Source organism: Monodon monoceros, unplaced genomic scaffold (genome assembly GCF_005190385.1).
Source record: "Monodon monoceros isolate NGI ecotype Baffin Bay Population unplaced genomic scaffold, NGI_Narwhal_1 Super_Scaffold_21, whole genome shotgun sequence".
NCBI lineage: Eukaryota > Metazoa > Chordata > Mammalia > Artiodactyla > Monodontidae > Monodon > Monodon monoceros.
In genome coordinates this window covers 16,342,354-16,359,793 of record NW_021703778.1, presented here as the reverse complement: position 1 = coordinate 16,359,793, position 17,440 = coordinate 16,342,354, and the positions used below count along the sequence as shown (strand labels likewise).

At 34.9% G+C, this 17,440-nt stretch overlaps 1 protein-coding gene across 24 annotated transcripts in view; it reads right to left on the bottom strand.

Moving 5' to 3' along the window:
* CCDC7 (coiled-coil domain containing 7) overlaps positions 1-17,440 on the bottom strand; it is a 287,188-nt gene that overhangs the window by 69,196 nt on the left and 200,552 nt on the right. For 23 of the 24 annotated variants that reach the window (XM_029236341.1, XM_029236344.1, XM_029236348.1 and 20 more), the window contains 2 exons: positions 12,103-12,219; positions 8,299-8,406 (listed from right to left, as the gene is read on the bottom strand). In XM_029236341.1, coding sequence (XP_029092174.1) covers positions 8,299-8,406; positions 12,103-12,219 — 225 coding nt within the window. The remainder of the gene's footprint in view (positions 1-8,298; positions 8,407-12,102; positions 12,220-17,440) is intronic. The other variant, XM_029236327.1, reaches the window with a different exon arrangement.

Genomic DNA, 17,440 nt, shown 5'->3' with positions numbered 1-17,440 from the left:
TTTGATTTCCTTCATATATATACCCACATGTGTGACTGCTGGACCATATGGTAGTTCTATTTTTAACTTTTTTGAGGAAACTTCATACTGCTTTCCATAGTGGCTGCCTGGGAGGCAGCATTTCAAGTAACCCTGTGAGAACTGCTCCGAGGAGGTGAGGTGGGGAGCTAGGTTATATAGAAGTTTTGTAACAAAGGGCAGGTAGTCTGAACTTCAAGATTATTGTTAATTAAAGAAAACCAGATGACCCAAGTTAAGGAATTTAGCACTTTTCTATGTATGGGAAGAGGCAAGAATCTGGGCTCACTGAAATCATTCCTTTGATACGCACCTCAGCTATCTGGGGCCAGTGTCCTGTGTTTTCACATCTTGAGTTTCTGCAGGGCTCACTGTAGGGAGCAGCTACAGTCTGATGGCTGCTAGATGGCAGGTATTCTTTCCTTCCTGAGTTTCCTCAGGGTTCACCAGCTCATGTTGGAAGGCTGCAATCACTGACAACTGTGACATCCTATGCTTACTGGTATGACAGGCAATATTCCATTTATCAATTACAATGTATCTCAATATGGGTCTCTTTGTAGTCATCCTCAGTATTGTTTGGGCCCCCTGGATCTAAATGTCTGTTTCTTTCCACAGGTTTGGTAATTGTTAGCCAGTATTACTTTGAGTAAGCCTTCTGACCCTTTCTCTCTATCTCTTCTCCTTCTGTGACTCCCATAATGCATATATTATTTTACTTTATGGTATCCCATAAGTCCTTTATGCTATCTTCACTCTTTTTCATATTTTTTCTTTTTACTGATCTGATAGAATGATTTCCACTGACTTATCTTTGAGTTCACTCATCCTTTCTTCTGCTTGATCTAGTCCATTACTGAACCCCTCTATTGACTTTTTTTCAGGTCATTTATTCTTCAGCGTCATGATTTCTGTTTGATATTCCTTTATGTCTTCTAGCTTTTTGTTGAAACTCTCACTTTGTTCATACATTGCTCTCCCAACATCAGTGAGAATATTTATGATCTTTATTTTGAATTCTCTGTCAGGTAAATCACTTATCTCTGTTTCCTTAGGGTCAGTTTCTGGAGATTTGTCCTTTATTTGGAACATATTCCCGTTTCTTCAGTTTCCTTGATTCTCGGTGTTGATTTGTGTGAATTACATAAAACATCTACCTCTCCCAGTCACGACAGACTGGCCTTGTGTAGTAGGTGAACCTTGCCAATCAGACTGACTTGATCTTCTGGTTGCCCATAAAACCTTTGTTTGCCCAACCTGCTGTCTTTGTTCTTAGTGGTTCCCAGGAGATTAGTGTGTGCCAAGCCTAGTCAGTGCCCCAAAGACATGGAAATTCCCCCATACCCATTCATGCTTTTGGATGACTACTAACTGCCTTTGCCTTTACCTTATCAATACAGGCTAACTGGAAGCCCAACCATCAGGCTGAGGCTGGGAAAGTTAGAATATTGGAAATATAGTTGCTCCTATCAGGGAGAAACTGGGAGCTGAGGGGTTTTGCCTACTCATTCTGTGCTGATCTAGAGAGACTAGGCACTGAGAGTGCTTTTGTACCTATATATAACTTCATCTTTGATCTCTCTGGGCCTGGGGGACTCACAAATGCCAAGCCCCATCAGCTCCCAGAGCTAGGTGACTTAGGTGTCAGTCCCTTGGGTGGAAGACATATAAGTTGGGATGTTAGACACCTCCTTTCAGGGAGAAGCTAGAGACTAGGTTTTAACCCTGAGATGAGCTATGGGAAGGCACAGGGAGTCCCCATGTACCCTTTCCAGCCTCCAGAGGACTACTAATTAGTTTAATGTGGTTGTGGGAAACTCACAAAAGCCAAACACTGTTGGTTCTTAGAGCTAGGTGATTTGGGGACCCACACCTTGGGTGGCAGCTGTAAAAATTGGGGCACTGTATGTGTGAACAAGTTCCTTTTAAGGAGAAGCTGGAGACTTAGTTTTACTGTTAGAGTAACCTGCAGGGAGAGTGTAGGGGAAATGCCCACAAGCTCTTTCAGGCTCCCAGGAGGATCCTAATCAGCTCCTGGATGAGAAGCTGATTAGAAGCTTGATCTTCAGGCAGCAGCTGGGAAAGAATGCAGCCAAATCTCTTCCAGGAAGAAACTGAAAGCCTTGCATTTTTGCCTATTCCTTCTGTACTGAGCCCAGGGGGACAGCTGTGTGAAGTGCTCATGCACCCATTTCAAAATAGCCCCCTTTTAAAATTTGCTTCTGAAGAACTTGTGAATTCTGAGCCACACTGGCTCTCCAAGCTAGGTAATTAGGGAGCCAGGCACTTGGGTGGCAGCACTACAAGCTAGGGTTCTAGATGTGTGATCCAGACCCTTTGCTCCCTCCAGTTGTTCCCTCTGAGTTGTAAGTGTCTGTGCCAGAGGTGGGATTTATAGCATGAGCTATGTATCAGCTTTTCCTAATTGTTTCAATGTGGGTATTTTCTCAGTTGACTGATGTACAGGAGTCCCTCAACTAGTTACTAGATTTCTTCCAGAGGGAATTCATCTGTATGTAGGCTTGTATTCAGTGCAATCTCTGGGAGGAGGGAAAGTAATAAGCCTCCTATTCTGCCATCTTGCTGATGTTCCCTTATCTCCATCCCTTTATTTTAAATCTACGTGTGTCATTGTATTTAATGTGGGTTTCTCATAAACAACATATAGTTGGATCTTTTTTTCAATGCACTCTGACATTTCTGTCTTTTAATTGGTGTATTTAGACCATTAACACTTAAAGTGATTATTGTTATAGCTGGATTAATATCTACCATATTTGTTACTGCTTTCTATGCAGGCCCGCGTACCGCAAAAAAAAAAAAAAAAAATTACATTTTCCCTCTTCTTATCAATTATACTTCTTTTTTTATATTTTTAAGTGGTTTTCCTAGAGTTTGAAGTGTACTTCTACAACTAATCCAAGTCTGTTTTCAAGTAACACTATAGCACTTCATGGGTAGTCAGGAACCTTGTAATAGAAATTATTCATAAGCAATAATTTCCCCAATATATTGCTGCTATTATGATTTTGAGCAAAATTTTATCTGTTAGATCAATTAAGAAGAAAAAAATGAAAAATTTTATTTTACCCTCACTTCTTACATCTCTAATTCTCTTCCTTATGTAGATCTGAGTTTCTGACTGATACATTTTTTCTTTTCCTTGAAAAAAAAGTTTCTTTTACAATTTCTTGCAAGTCAGTTCTACTGGCAAGAAATTTAATCACTTTTTACTTGACCCAGATAGTCTTTATTTTTTCTTCTTTTTAAGTATAATTTTGCTGTATAAAAATTTTAGGTTGGTGAGGTTTTTTGTTTGTTTGTTTGCTTTGAACACATTAAATATTTCACTCCATTCTCTTCTTGCTTGCATGGCTTATGAAGAGAAGTCCTACGTAATATTTTACCTGTTCCTCCACAGTTAAGGTGGGTTTTTCTCCCTCTGGCTTCTTTCCAAATTTTCTCTTTGTCTTTGATTTTCTGCAATTTAAATATGTCTAGGTATAGACTTTTGGGTATGTATCCTGCTTCACGTTCTCTGAGCTTTCTCTACCTGTGGTTTGGTTTCTGTTATTAATTTTTGAAAATTCTCAGCCTATATTACTTCAAATATTTATTTTTCCCTCCATGTCTCCTTATTCTGCAATACATCTGGTATTCCCATTACGAGTATGTTATACCTTTGATTTTTGACAGTTTTTAAAATACTCTGTTCCACTTTTTTCGTTATTTTTCCCTTTGCCTTTCAGTTTGGGAAGTTTCTATTGCCATATCTTCAAGTTCACTGATTTCTTTCTTTGGCTGTGTCCAGTCTACTATGGAGCCCATCAAAGGCATTCTTAATTTCTGTTATAGTGCTTTTGATTTATAACATTTCATTTTGATTATTTCTTAGAGGTTTATCTCTGCATACATTATGTATATGTTCTTTCATGTAGTCTACTTTTTCACTAGGGCCCTTATTATATTATAGTTATTTTAAATTCCCAGTTTGAAAATTCCAAAATTTCTGCCACATCTGCATCTGGTCTTGATGCTTGCTTTGTGTCTTCAGCCTGTGTGTTTTGCTTTTATCATGCCTTATAATTTTTTGTTTAAAGCTAGACATGATATATCAGGTAAAAGAACTGAAGTATATACGTTTTATTATGATGTTTTATGTTCAACTGGAGACGAGTTAGACTGTGTTTTCTGTTTTATTGCAGCTGGTGTCACAGGCTAAAATTTCCTTTAGTTTCCTTTTTTGGTCTCCCCTATTGTCTTTGGCTTTCCCTAGAAAATACTTCTTTAATGGAAGCTGAGAATTGCAGTTTTTCCATCTGTAACCCATTATCCATGGGCCTTGGTGAAGTGGTGGTAAGGTATGTGGGAGCAGAAAAGCATTCTATAATCCTATGATTAGATCTTGGTCTTTTATTGGCAGTCTCCTCTGGTCTGTGACTTTCACAATTGCTTCTCAGCTTGTTTCCCCCAGAAAAGAGATTCTTGATTCTTTTAAATTCTTGATTCTTCAAGATTCTTTAGACAGAAAGGCTAAAGAAGGCTGGACTTGGATATCTCCCTTCCCCAATGTTTAAAGTCCAAGAGGCTGGAGTTTGGTATTTCCTTTACCTCACATCTGTTAGGTTCTAGTAAAGTAGTTTTTCTTGAAGGCAGGCCTTTGTTAAGAAGAATGCTATTGGTGTATTTCAAATGTTTATTTTTCTCCTCCCTTTGCTGAAAGCATGAGTAGATTTTATTTCTGATACTCAGCTAAGGTACCTGGTAGGGCTCCTGGAGGCAAATTTCATGAAAGTGTATGGCATATCCAAGGCTGTGTCCTAGAACTTTTTTATTGCTCAACCTAGTTCATGTTCAGTTTCTGGCAATTATTCAATTATTCTTAAGTTTTCCTCCTAATTGCTGGCTCCAGTGTTGGTTTCTATTCTCAGGAGTATGTAATTTTCAGTATTCATCTATCTCCACAGATTGAGAGTGGCAGTTTGCCCTGTGACTTCAATTCTCTGACGGGGCTAAGAAGAGTTGTTGACTGTCAGTTTTTTCAGCTTTTATTGGTTTGGAGTGCAGAAGTGAGGACTTCCAAGTTCTTTACATGTTAAAGTGGAAGACAGAAGTCTTGCATATCTTTAAAAAATAATTATTCCTAGATTTTTTATTTGTTTTGGTGCTAATACAAAATTTCATCATTCCTAAAAAATGTTCATTTTCTAATTTTGTGTTCTTAGTATATAGAAATAAAACTGGGTTTTATACATTTTTACTTTATATTCAGTAATTTTAATAAATCCAGTTGATTAAGAGTTTATCTGTAGACTACAGATTCTTTTAGATTACATACCTGCACAGTTACATCGTCTGCAATTTATGAGTTTTATTTCTTTCTTTGAATGCTTACAAGTTTTATTAATTTTTTGTAATAACTATGGTTGCCAATACAAAAATGAGTAGAAATAGTGATAATACACGTTTATCTCATTCCCAATATTGGAGGAAATATTTTACTATAAAATTGCTAAAATTCTTTTGTATTTTTTAAAGATACAAATGTCAAATAAGGAAATATTATGAAGAGTGTTTTATTGAGATTTAATGATTTTTTTTTCCTTATTCAATAAATATAATGCTTTTTATTCCTGTAAAATTGGCAGTAATGTTCCCAATTTCTATTCTGATTTAATAGCGTGAGTCTTCTTTCTTTTTTCTTCAACAGTCTAGTTAAAGTTTTGTCAATTTTGTTGATCTAATGTGAGTCTCTTATGGATAGCATATAGTTGGATATTTTTTTTTTATCCATTCTGTCAATCTCTGCCTTTTGTTTAGAAAGTTTAATCCATTTATATTTAAGGGACTTATTTATGCCATTTTGCTATTTGTTTTCTGTATTTCTTATTTTTTTTTTGTTCTTCATTTCCTCTAATACTGCCTTCTTTTGTGTTCAATTGATTTTTTTTGGCTGTGTCATGCAGCATGTGGGATCTTAGTTCCCCAACCAGAGATCAAACCCATGCCCCCTGCATTGGAAGCACAGATTCTTAACCACTGGATGGCCAGCGAAGTCTGTCAATTGATTTTTTTAAGGGACTAGTTTTGTTTCCTTTCTCATTTCCTTTGTGTATATTCTACAGATATTTTCTTTTTGGTTACCAAGAGGATTATGTACAACATCGTAAAGTTATAAAAAATCTAGTTTAAATTGATGCCAATTAACTTCAATAACATCCAAAAGCTGTACTCCTATACGGCTCAATCCCTCTCTTTTTGATACTGATGTTATGAATCGTATCTTTACACACTGTGTGCCCAATAACATAGACTTATAATTATTTTTCTTTAAACTATTATATAAAATTAAAAGTAGAGCTCCAAACTAAAATTACAATAATACTGGCTTTTATATTTGCCATGTACTTACCTATACCGTAGATCTTTCTTCATACAACTTCAACCTACTGTCTAACATCCTTTCACGTCAACCTCAGGGATTTCCTTTAGCATTTTCTATAGAGCAGGTCTAGTGGTAATCCCTTCGATGCTAGGAGTGCTCCTATTCTTTGTAGATTTTTTTTGTGCTGGGCACTGCTTCACATTTCCACAAAATTTTCTTACCAGTTTGAAGATGGCTTTTTCTTAATTGTGCATTCTCTTGGTTACTGTAAACATTTCACTGTTTCCCAGTACTCTGACAAAGTTGGTTCTGATGGCTTTCTGCTTTTTGTTTTTCTTTTCTTTTTTTTTTTTTTTTTTTTTTGCAGTACACGGGCCTCTCACTGTTGTGGCCTCTCCTGTTGCGGAGCACAGGCTCCGCACGCGCAGGCCCAGCCGCTCCGCGGCATGTGGGATCTTCCCCGACTGGGGCACGAACCCATGTCCCCTGCATTGGCAGGTGGACTCTCAACCACCGCGCCACCAGGGAAGCCCTCTTTTTTTTTTTTTTTTTTTTAATGTTTCTGTCAGGGAGCAAGAGCTTAGGGCCTCCTACTCTGCCATTTTGCTGACATCTGCTTTAAAGTGGTTGTTTGAAAGCTGCTACAGAACACTTAAATTTATCTTATTGCAAAGTACTTAAGTACTTAGTCCTTTGGCCACATCAGCTTTAACATAGTTTTTTTTTGGCTGTGCTGCATGGCTTGTGGGATTTCAGTTCTCTAAACAGGGACTGAACCCAGGCCATGGCAGTGAAAGCCCTGAATCCTAATCACTAGGCCACCAGGGAATTCCCTAGCACAGGTTTTTTAACTATTAGAAATTTGCCAACTTTGTGATAGGAAGATCACAAAGCAGCCATATTGCCTATCTAGTGATAATTCCATTTTTTCATTGTCTTGTTATCATAAAAGATGATAATAAGTAACGAAAATTGTGTTCTCTGAGGAACTGATAATATAGCGTCTAGTCTATGTCATGAAAATTCATAATGTAGGGAAAAGCCTATATATATATTTTTTATGAGCAGATAAACTCTTAAGCATTACCTAATTAATGTTTGTTTGGTGGAGTAATGAGCACATGATAAATTCTTTTAAAATACATATTAATTGGACTTCCCTGGTGGCGCAGTGGTTGAGAGTCCGCCTGCCAATGCAGGGGACACGGGTTTGTGCCCTGGTCCAGGAAGATCCCACATGTGGCGGAGCGGCTAGGCCCGTGAGCCATGGCCGCTGAGCCTGCGTGTCCGGAGCCTGTGCTCCACAACGGGAGAGGCCACAACAGTGAGAGGCCCGTGTACCACTAAAAAAAAAAAAAAAAAAAAAAAAAAAAAAGATACATATTAATTGATATATCGATTGGTTAATAAAATAATGAAATTATTACAGTTGTCCCTCGGTATCTGCAGGGGATTAGTCTCAGGATCCCCTGTGGATGCCAAAACCTGAAGATGCTCAAGTCTCTTGTATAAAACAGTGTAATGTTTTCCTATAACCTATGCACATTCTCCTGTATACTTTAAATCATCTCTAGGTTACTTATAATACCTAATACAATGTAAATGCTATATAAATACCCATAAATGCTATGTAGATAGTTGCCAGTGCATGGAAAATCCAAGTTTTGCTTTTTGGAACTTTCTGAAAATTTCTTTTCAGAATATTTTTGATCTGTGGTCAAGTGAATCTGTAGATGTGAAACCCATGGATACAGAGGGCCAACTGTATTAAATTGAGAAAGGTTGTCCTATGTTTGAATTTCTTGCTTTCTTTTAATAACTGTACTACACAGTTGAAATACTTTAACTCTTAGTAACTGTTCTGCTGTGCCCAAACATTATAAATCTCTACTTACCTACCACTTTGTTTAAACCTAATTGAAATATTAGGTCATTAACTGATGGATTCACTGCTGGAAGATTTTCTGCTGTATCTGGATGTTCTGAGGCTGCTTCATTTTTAACTGTAATAATAATAGATTGCCAGATTAGTTGATTTAGAACTAACATTTTGTTGGGGTAAAATTATAAAGTTAATAAGAGCGATTTACCGTATAATTATTTAATTTTGTTTAATTAACAATTTAACATACTGCTTATTCAATTAAATACAAATATGTCTAAAAATTTTTAAAAATTTACTAGCTACTAGTTGCCAGATATTATTATATCTGTACTTTTCAAATATCTCATTTAATCCTCATAAGAATTCTAGGAAGTAGGTATTTTTATTCTCATTTAACAGATGAGGAAAATAGAGCTTAGAGAGATTATGCATATTTTGGAAGGTCACTTAGTTATTAAGCACAAAGTTTGAAATGAATTTGGTTCCTTTAGACTCTAAAACCTACACTCTAGCTAGTAAACTCAAATGTCTACTGAGATTGAGAATGTAATATGAGTGAAATAAACCTGATGATGTTTGGAGTGGCATGAATAGCAGAAATGAAATGGAGAGTACAGGCATACCTCATTTCATTGTGCTTCACCTTTACTGCACTTTGCAGATACTGCGTTTTTCACAAATTGAAGGTGTGTGGCAACTGGGCGTGGAGCAAATCTATCAGCGTCATTTTTTTTTTTATTGGAGTATAATTGCTTTACAATGGTGTGTTAGTTTCTGCTTTATATTTCAGTGCCATTGTTTTTTTTAACAGCATTTGCTTACTTCATGTCTCTGTGTCACATTTTGGTAGTTCTGGCAATACTTCAAATGTTTTCATTTTTATTATATTTGTTATGGTGATCTGTGATCAGTGATCTTTGATGTTACTATTGCAAAAAGATTACAATTCGCTGAAGACTCAGATGATCGTTAGCAGTTTTTAGCAATAAGGTATTTTTAAATTAAGGTATGTACATTTTTTTAGACATAATGCTACTGTACACTTAATAGACTACAGTATAGTGTAAACATAACTTCTATATGTACTGGAAAACGAAAAATTTGTGTGACTCAATTTATTGTGATATTCACTTTACTGCAGAGGTCTGGACCGAACCCACAATATCTCTGAGGTATGCCTGTACATATCTTATATAAAGTTATTACTCCCATTGATTGTTACAAATGTAGGTCTGAGGTTCCTGGGTCATCTAAATTCGCAAGAGAACCTAGAAAGGTAGTTAGTTACAAGAACTCCAAGATTTTAAAATATCTGCAAGTAATTAAAAAGTTTTAAGCATGTTCGTAGGATAAAACAAATCATCAATTATTGACACAAGAGAATTACCTAACTTGGGAAAGGATTAATTCTAACACGTGGGTGGGATTTGAAAGCCAATAACTGGTTATATTTCTTTGGAAAACATCATCATTTATCCACCAATATATCTCTATCATCTAGGAACAGAAATAAGATTTAAAATCTAGATTAAATTGGTACTTTCAAAAGAAGAAAAAAAAAAAGATATGCCAGGAAAAAAATGGAAAGAACAATTAAAAATTAAAATGTGCAGTTAAATTAATCACTTTTGAAAACTGCCAAGAACAAATACTTTCATGGGTAGAATTCTTCATAAATCTTAAAGAATTAAATCCTATGCTATAGCACATAAAAATGGAATTTTCTATTTCTTTCACAAGGTCAAAAATACAGTAGTCCCCACTTATCTGCAGTTTCAGTTATCCGTGGTCAACCCTGGTCCAAAAATGTTAAACAGAAAATTCCAGAAATAAACAATTAATAAGTTTCAAATTGCGTGCTGTTCTGAGTAGGGTAATGAACTCTCACACTGTCCTGCTCTGTCCTGCCTGGGACACGAATCATCCCTTTGTCCAGCGTATCCATGCTGTATATCCTGCCCATTAGACACTTAGTAGCTATCTTGGTTATCAGATTGAGCGTCATAGTATTGCAGTGCTTCTGCTATAGTAACCCTTATTATACTAATAATGACCTATTGACCATCAAATAAATTATGGACAGGAAACACAGGAAAAGACACAGTATATACAGGGTTCAGTACCATCTGGTGGTTCTCAGGCATCCATTGTTTTAAAGTATTTCATATAATTCCCACAATTATTTTGTGAGGTACATACTATTACTAGCCCTATTTTTCAGATGAAGAAACTGAAACATGGAGAGATTAACTAGCTTACACAGTTAGTGAGAGACAGAGGTAGGCACCAAAGACAGGCAGTCTATTTCCAGCATCCGTACTTTTAAACACTACCCCTACCATTACCTCTCATAAGAAGATAGGCATCTCCTAATGGAAACAACACAAATATTCATCCACAGGAGAATGGGCAAATTAATTATAATATATTCATAAACCAGGTCAATATACAGCAATAAAAATAAATGAATAAGGACTAGAATTATCAACAGTGATCTTGAACCTAAAAAGCAAGTTGCTTAAGAAAGCATACAGCATACCACAAACAAAACAATAGCATAAATCCTTTACAGATGAAAACATACCTAACAAAAGTATAAAGAAATATATATGGTAATGATAAACATCAAATTCAGAACAGAAGGAGGCAATAATCTGAGAGGAATAGAGAGGGTCGGACTTCAATATTTAACGTATATTATATTCATTAAACTGGGAAACAGACACACAAGTGTTCATTACATTAACTCTTATCATACCTTTCTATATTTCAAAATAAAAGTAACAGAAACAACCTAAAACACCTAGGTTTTATTTGGTTCTCTTTCACTTGAAAATATTCTTTTTTTTAAATTAATTTTTATTGGAGTATAGTGGCTTTACAATGTGTTAGTTTCTACTGTATAGCAAAATTAATCAGTTATACATATACATATATCCCCTCTTTTTTGGATTTCCTTTCGATTTAGGTCACCACAGTGCATTAAGTAGAGCTTCCTGTGCTACACAGTATGTTCTCATTAGTAATCTATTTTATACATAGTATCAATAGTGTAGATATGTCAATCCCAATCTTCCAATTAAGAAGCACAAAGATAAACCGAATCTTCTGTTACACTAAGTCAAAAATCCAAATAAAAATTTTCCAATCTTTCTAATAATGTCCATTTTTCCTCAAATCCATTTTTTAAGCAAACAGAAAAAATAAACAGATAAATTTATTTAAAATATACAACAAAAAAATACACTAATATCAAAGAACTATAGTAGAAAATATATAATGATATCAAGAGTAAGATCCAGTAGATAAAAAACAAATGTTCCTTTTCTCTTCTTGAAACCATATAACAATATAAAGAATAGGTCTACTGGATAATAACAAATATTTTTAGCAGATAATGTACTTGATAAGAATTGAAATGTGAATGCTGGATATAAGTCATACTTTTAAAAATGAACTAACTGTAATAGCTCCATAAGATTCCTAGAAAAGCATGTCCTAAACTTGTTCTCTATGAAACACTGCTCCATAAAAAGAGAAAGGCAAGGTTTCTTGCTCAATAAATTTAAGAAATACAGTATAATAATTAGAATATTAAAGACTACAAGAAGGAATGGGGGGTGCTAATATCATTACAGCATTTATTAGTTCTGCAGAATTCCAATTTTTGTTAAATTGTATTCTAAAATATCTAACCTAAGGAAAAAATTCAACTATAAAACATAAATTAATTGATGCACATTTAAAATATATTTTTAAATTGTCAAGTATTCTATGATGACTTGTAAAATATGTTTATCAATATCATTCATACCTCTCAATTTTTGAGACTCATAAACTCCACTTGTTTGAATTTTATCCTTGTATCCTTTAGCTAGTACTAGATCTTCAAGTATAAAATTCTCATCTGAGAGTTCATTCGCATCTTGATCTACCAAGATGAAGAAAACTTTCAGTAAACTAAATACAGAAACACTACTGAAAACCACATACTGCGGCCTAATTCCAAGAAGATTATAATGTCTAGAGGTTAGGAAGATATTCTTACATCAAGTGAGAAGAGAAAAATGATTACTCAATAAATATCAGAAGTTCATTTAATAGATTTCAATATCTACTCTTGATAAAACTCTGTGAAAAATTAGAACTATAGATATACTCCTAGACATTACTCTCTTAATATAGAATATATTTCTGTCTCAATCCAACAGATAACACCTTGATTTATGGTGAAGCACCAAAAAATATTCTTATTAAAATTATAAACAAAACCAGAATGTGAATCATTATCATTTTAACAATTACCTAGTTCTGGTAAAGTTGGTATGATAAATATATGGAGCAGAAATTATGATGAAACTATAGAAGAAAATGTAGGGAAGAAGCTCCTTGACGCTGGTGTTGGGAATGATTTTTTTTTTTTTTTAATATATAACACCAAAAGCGCAAACAACAAAAGAAAAACTCAACAAATGGGACTACATCAAAGTTAAAACCTTCTGCACAGTAAAAGAAACAACTAATACAGTGAAAAGGCAATCTTTGGAATGGGAGAAAATTTTGGAAACCATGTATCAGATAAAGAGTTAATATCTAAAATATATAAAGAATTCATACAGCCTAATAACAAAAAACCAAACAATCCAATTGAAAAATCGGCAGAGAACTAACAAGTTATTTTTCTAAAAAAGACAACTGGACTTCCCTGGTGACGCAGTGGTTAAGAATCTGCGTGCCAATGCAGGGGACACAGGTTTGATCCCTGGTCCAGGAAGATCCCACATGCCCCGGAGCAACTAAGCCCATGCGCCACAACTACTGAGCCTGCACTCTAGAGTCCACGAGCCACAACTATTGAGCCCACATGCCACAACTACTTAAGCCCGTGCACCTACAGCCCATGCTCTGCAACAGAAGCCATTGCAATGAGAAGCCCGTGCACTGCAACGAAGAGTAGCCCCCACTCGCTGAAACCAGAGAAAGCCTGTGTGCAGCAATGAAGACCCAACGCAACCAAAAATAAAATAAATTGAAATAAATAAATTGAAATAAATAAATAAGACAACCAAATGGCCAACAAATATGTGAAAAGATGATCAACAATATTAATTATCAGAGAAATGCAAATCAAAGCTACAATGAGATATCATCTCACACATGTTGGGATGGCTATCATCAAGAGAACAAGAGATACAAGTGCTGGCAAAAATATAATGAAAAGGGAATCTCTGTACACTGCTACTGGGAATGTAAATTGGTCTACCCACCATGGAAAACAATATGGAGGTTCCTCAAAAAATTAAAAATAGATCTACCATCTGATTCATCAATTCCGCTTCTAAGTACATACCCAAAGGAAATAAATACAGGATTTTGAGAAGATATATGTACTTATATTTTTATTGCAGCATTATTCACAACAGGAAGATATGGACACATCCTAAGAGTCCATCAGTGGATGTGGATAAAGAAGATGTGGTGTATATATATACAATGGAGTATTATTCAGCCATGTGAAAGGAGGACACCCTGCCATTTGAGACAACATGGATGAATCATGAGTACATTATGCTAAGAGAAATAAGTCATACAGAGAAAGGAAAATACAGTATGACATCATTTACATGTGGAATCTAAAAAAGCAAAACTTGTAAAAACAGAGAAAGAAATTGTGGTTAACCACAGGACACGGGGTGGGGTGACAGAATCAATGTTGTTTAAGAGTATACAAACGTGAGTAGTAAATAGAGATCTAATGCATAGTATAACGAATATAGACAATATTGTACTAAAATCATCAAACTTGCTAATAGGCTAGAACTTAATTATTCCAACCAATAAAATGAAAGAATAACTATGTAATGTGATACAGGTGCTAATTATCACTACAATGGCAATCATATAACAATATATAAATGTATCTAATTAACATGTTTTACACCTTAAATGTACAGTTTTATGTCAAATGTACAATAAATGAAAAACAAAAAAATGTGTACATGAAAGGCCGCTAAATCATAAATAATAGAGTTTAAATCATACAGGATGTTGAAATGTTAAAATAATAGTAGTGAGAGGACTTCTATTTCTTGTATGACATGTAAAGTGCTTGGAAGTCACTACTTCCACTCTCACAATAAGAAAAAAGCCTAGCAAACTTTTTAAATTAAACATTTTTTTTCTTATCAAAGTCAAGGCAAAATGCTGCCCCCCAAATTGGAGAGAGAGGTGGATAAAAGAAGCATAGTTTATTGGCAGCTGAACCCCAGGAGCAGAAGCCCACTACTGAAGTCAGGATTAGTAGGAACACTTAAACTGTGATTGATGAATTGCTGAAAGTTCAGTATATACTAGCTTGAATCTTACTGGTACCCCCACGTTACTATGAGTTTCATGTCTAGGAAACCCAACCAGGTTCTCAGGATGAAGATCAGAGGAAAATTGCCACATGCTTCCAACAGGGGGAGGGGAAAGTAACTGTTTTTAATCATGCCCAGAGCTTTCTGTTCTCCTTAACAAAAGACTGCCCTCAAGGGAATCTATTTTACCAGAGCTTAACCAAAACACGGTTTACCAGAACCTAACAGACCTTAGGGAAGGGAAATGTTCAACATGGGGGTGAGCAGATATAAAATTTCAGCCCCTTCTAGCCTTCCTGTCTTACCAAACAAGTAGGAGAGACATGAGAAACACTTGTGAAGGTGGAAACCTAGAGACACAGGCTTACTAAAAGACTGAGACCTAATCAGAGGATTACAGAATGCTTCCCCTTCCCTGACACCTTACCACCACATTAATAAGCCTCCTATATAATTGCAAGTTACAGCTAAAAGGACAGCAAGCCTCAGACCCTACTTAAGGAATCTAAAGGGAAACCCAAAGATATCAGGGGAGACAAAAAAAGGGATAATACAGGAACTTTTAGCATCTGATACCTACAGCTACAGTAAACAAAAAATACAGCCTAATACCTAACCAGATAAACATGAAGCCTCACACTAAAGGCCTATGTAAGCCTCAGTTCCTTTTACACAATACATCATGTCTGGATTTCAACAACAAAAACAACAAAAATGCAAGACACGCTAAAAGTAAAAACCTAGTCTAAAGAGTATGAGCACCAGACTCACACGACAGAGATCTTAGATTTATCATACTGTGTATGTGAAGTAATTATGGCTAATATGCTAACAGCTCTCATGGAAAAAGAGACAGTATGCAAGAACAGAAGAGTTATGTAAGCAGAAATCTGGAATCTCTAAGAAAAACTCAAAAGGAAATGTTAGAAATCAAAAACACTGCAACAAAAATGTAGAATTTCTTTGATGTGCTCATCAGTATATTGCATACAGTCAAGGAAAGACTCAGTGAGCTTGAAGATATGACATTAGGAACTTCCCAAATTGAAAAGAGAAAATAAATGGAAAAAAAGGAACAAAATATCAGAGATCTTTTGGACAATAATAAGAGGTGTAATATACACATAATGAGGACATCAGAAGGAGAACAATGAAACAGAATAAATATTTAAATAATGGCTGAGAGTTTTCCAAAAATAATAACAGACATCAAATCAATGATCATAGGAACTCACAGAACACCAAAAAGGATAAATACCAAAAAAAAAAGCTACACCTATTTGTATCATATTCAAATTGCAGAAAATCAAAGACAAAGAGAAAATCTTGAAAGACTCCAGAGAAAAACAAAAACAAAACACAAATATACTTTATCTATAGAGGGACAAGGATAAAAATATCTTATACTTTTCATCAAACTAAGCTAGCAAGAAGAGAATGGAGAGAAATATTTAAAGTGTTGCAAGAAAAAAATAAACCAACCTAGAATTTTGTATCCAGAAAAACTATCCTTCAAAACTGAAAGAGATATAATGATTTCCTCAGATTAAAAAAAAAAAAAGAATTTGTTGCCAGTAGGCCTGCAGTGAAAGAAAATGTTAAAAGAAGTTCTTCAGAGAGAAGGAATAGGATACAGATCAGAAACCTAGATCTATATAAAGAGAATGGCATTAAAGAAGAAATAAATGAAGGTAAAATAAACTTTTCTTACTCTTAGTTGATATAACAGATAACAGTTTATTCATAATAATAATAGAAACAATGTATTCAGTGATTATAGCTTATAGGTAAGTGAAATGAATGACAACAATGCTATAAGTGACAGGAGGAAGGAACTGGCATTTCACTGTTATCAGATACCTGCACTACCCATGAAGTGGCATAGTGTTATTTGAAAGTACGCTTAGATTAGTGGTAAATGTATACTGCAACTTTTAAGACAATCACTAAAAATTTTTTTAAAGAAATATAATTGATACGCTAAGAAAGAAAAGAATACGGAATCATATTAAACATGTAGTTAAAGCCAGAGAAGGTAGGAAAAGAGTGGAAGGTGAAAAAGTACTAGGGCATTGAAGAGAAAATAGTTACAAATATGATTAATATTAAATGAAATACCAATAATCACTTTAAATGTGAATGGTCTATTAATTAAAAGACAGAGACTGTCAGAGTGATTAAATAAACTGACCCAACTATAAGCTGTCAACAAGAAACTCATTTTAAATATAAAGTAGACTGAAAATAAAGGGATGGAGAAAAGTGTATCATGCTAATACTAATCAAAGTAAAGCCAGAGAAGCTACATTAATCTGAGACAAAGCAGACTTCAGAGCAAGGAAATTACCAGGGGTAAAGAGAGCACTACATAATAATAAAGGGGTCAATAGCTAAGAAAACATAACAGTCTTTAATGAGTATGCACCTAACAACAGAGCAACAAAATATCAATACATGAGGCAAAAACAACTGCAAGGAGAAACAGACAAATCTACTTTTATACTTGCAGCTTGCAATACCATCTTATCAGTAACAGACAGATAAAACAGGCTGAAAATCCATACCTTAACAAATTTAAAAGAATAGAAATCGTATGAAGTATACTCTCAGATCCCAATAGATTTAAACTATATTACTCTAATGCCAAAACTAGGCAAAGAAATATCTCTCACAAATAAGATGCAAAAATCCTCCACAAAATATTAACAAATTGAGTGAAACAATGTATAAAAATAATTATATATGATGACCAAGGAGGATTTATTCCAGGTATGCAATTCTGACTCAATATTT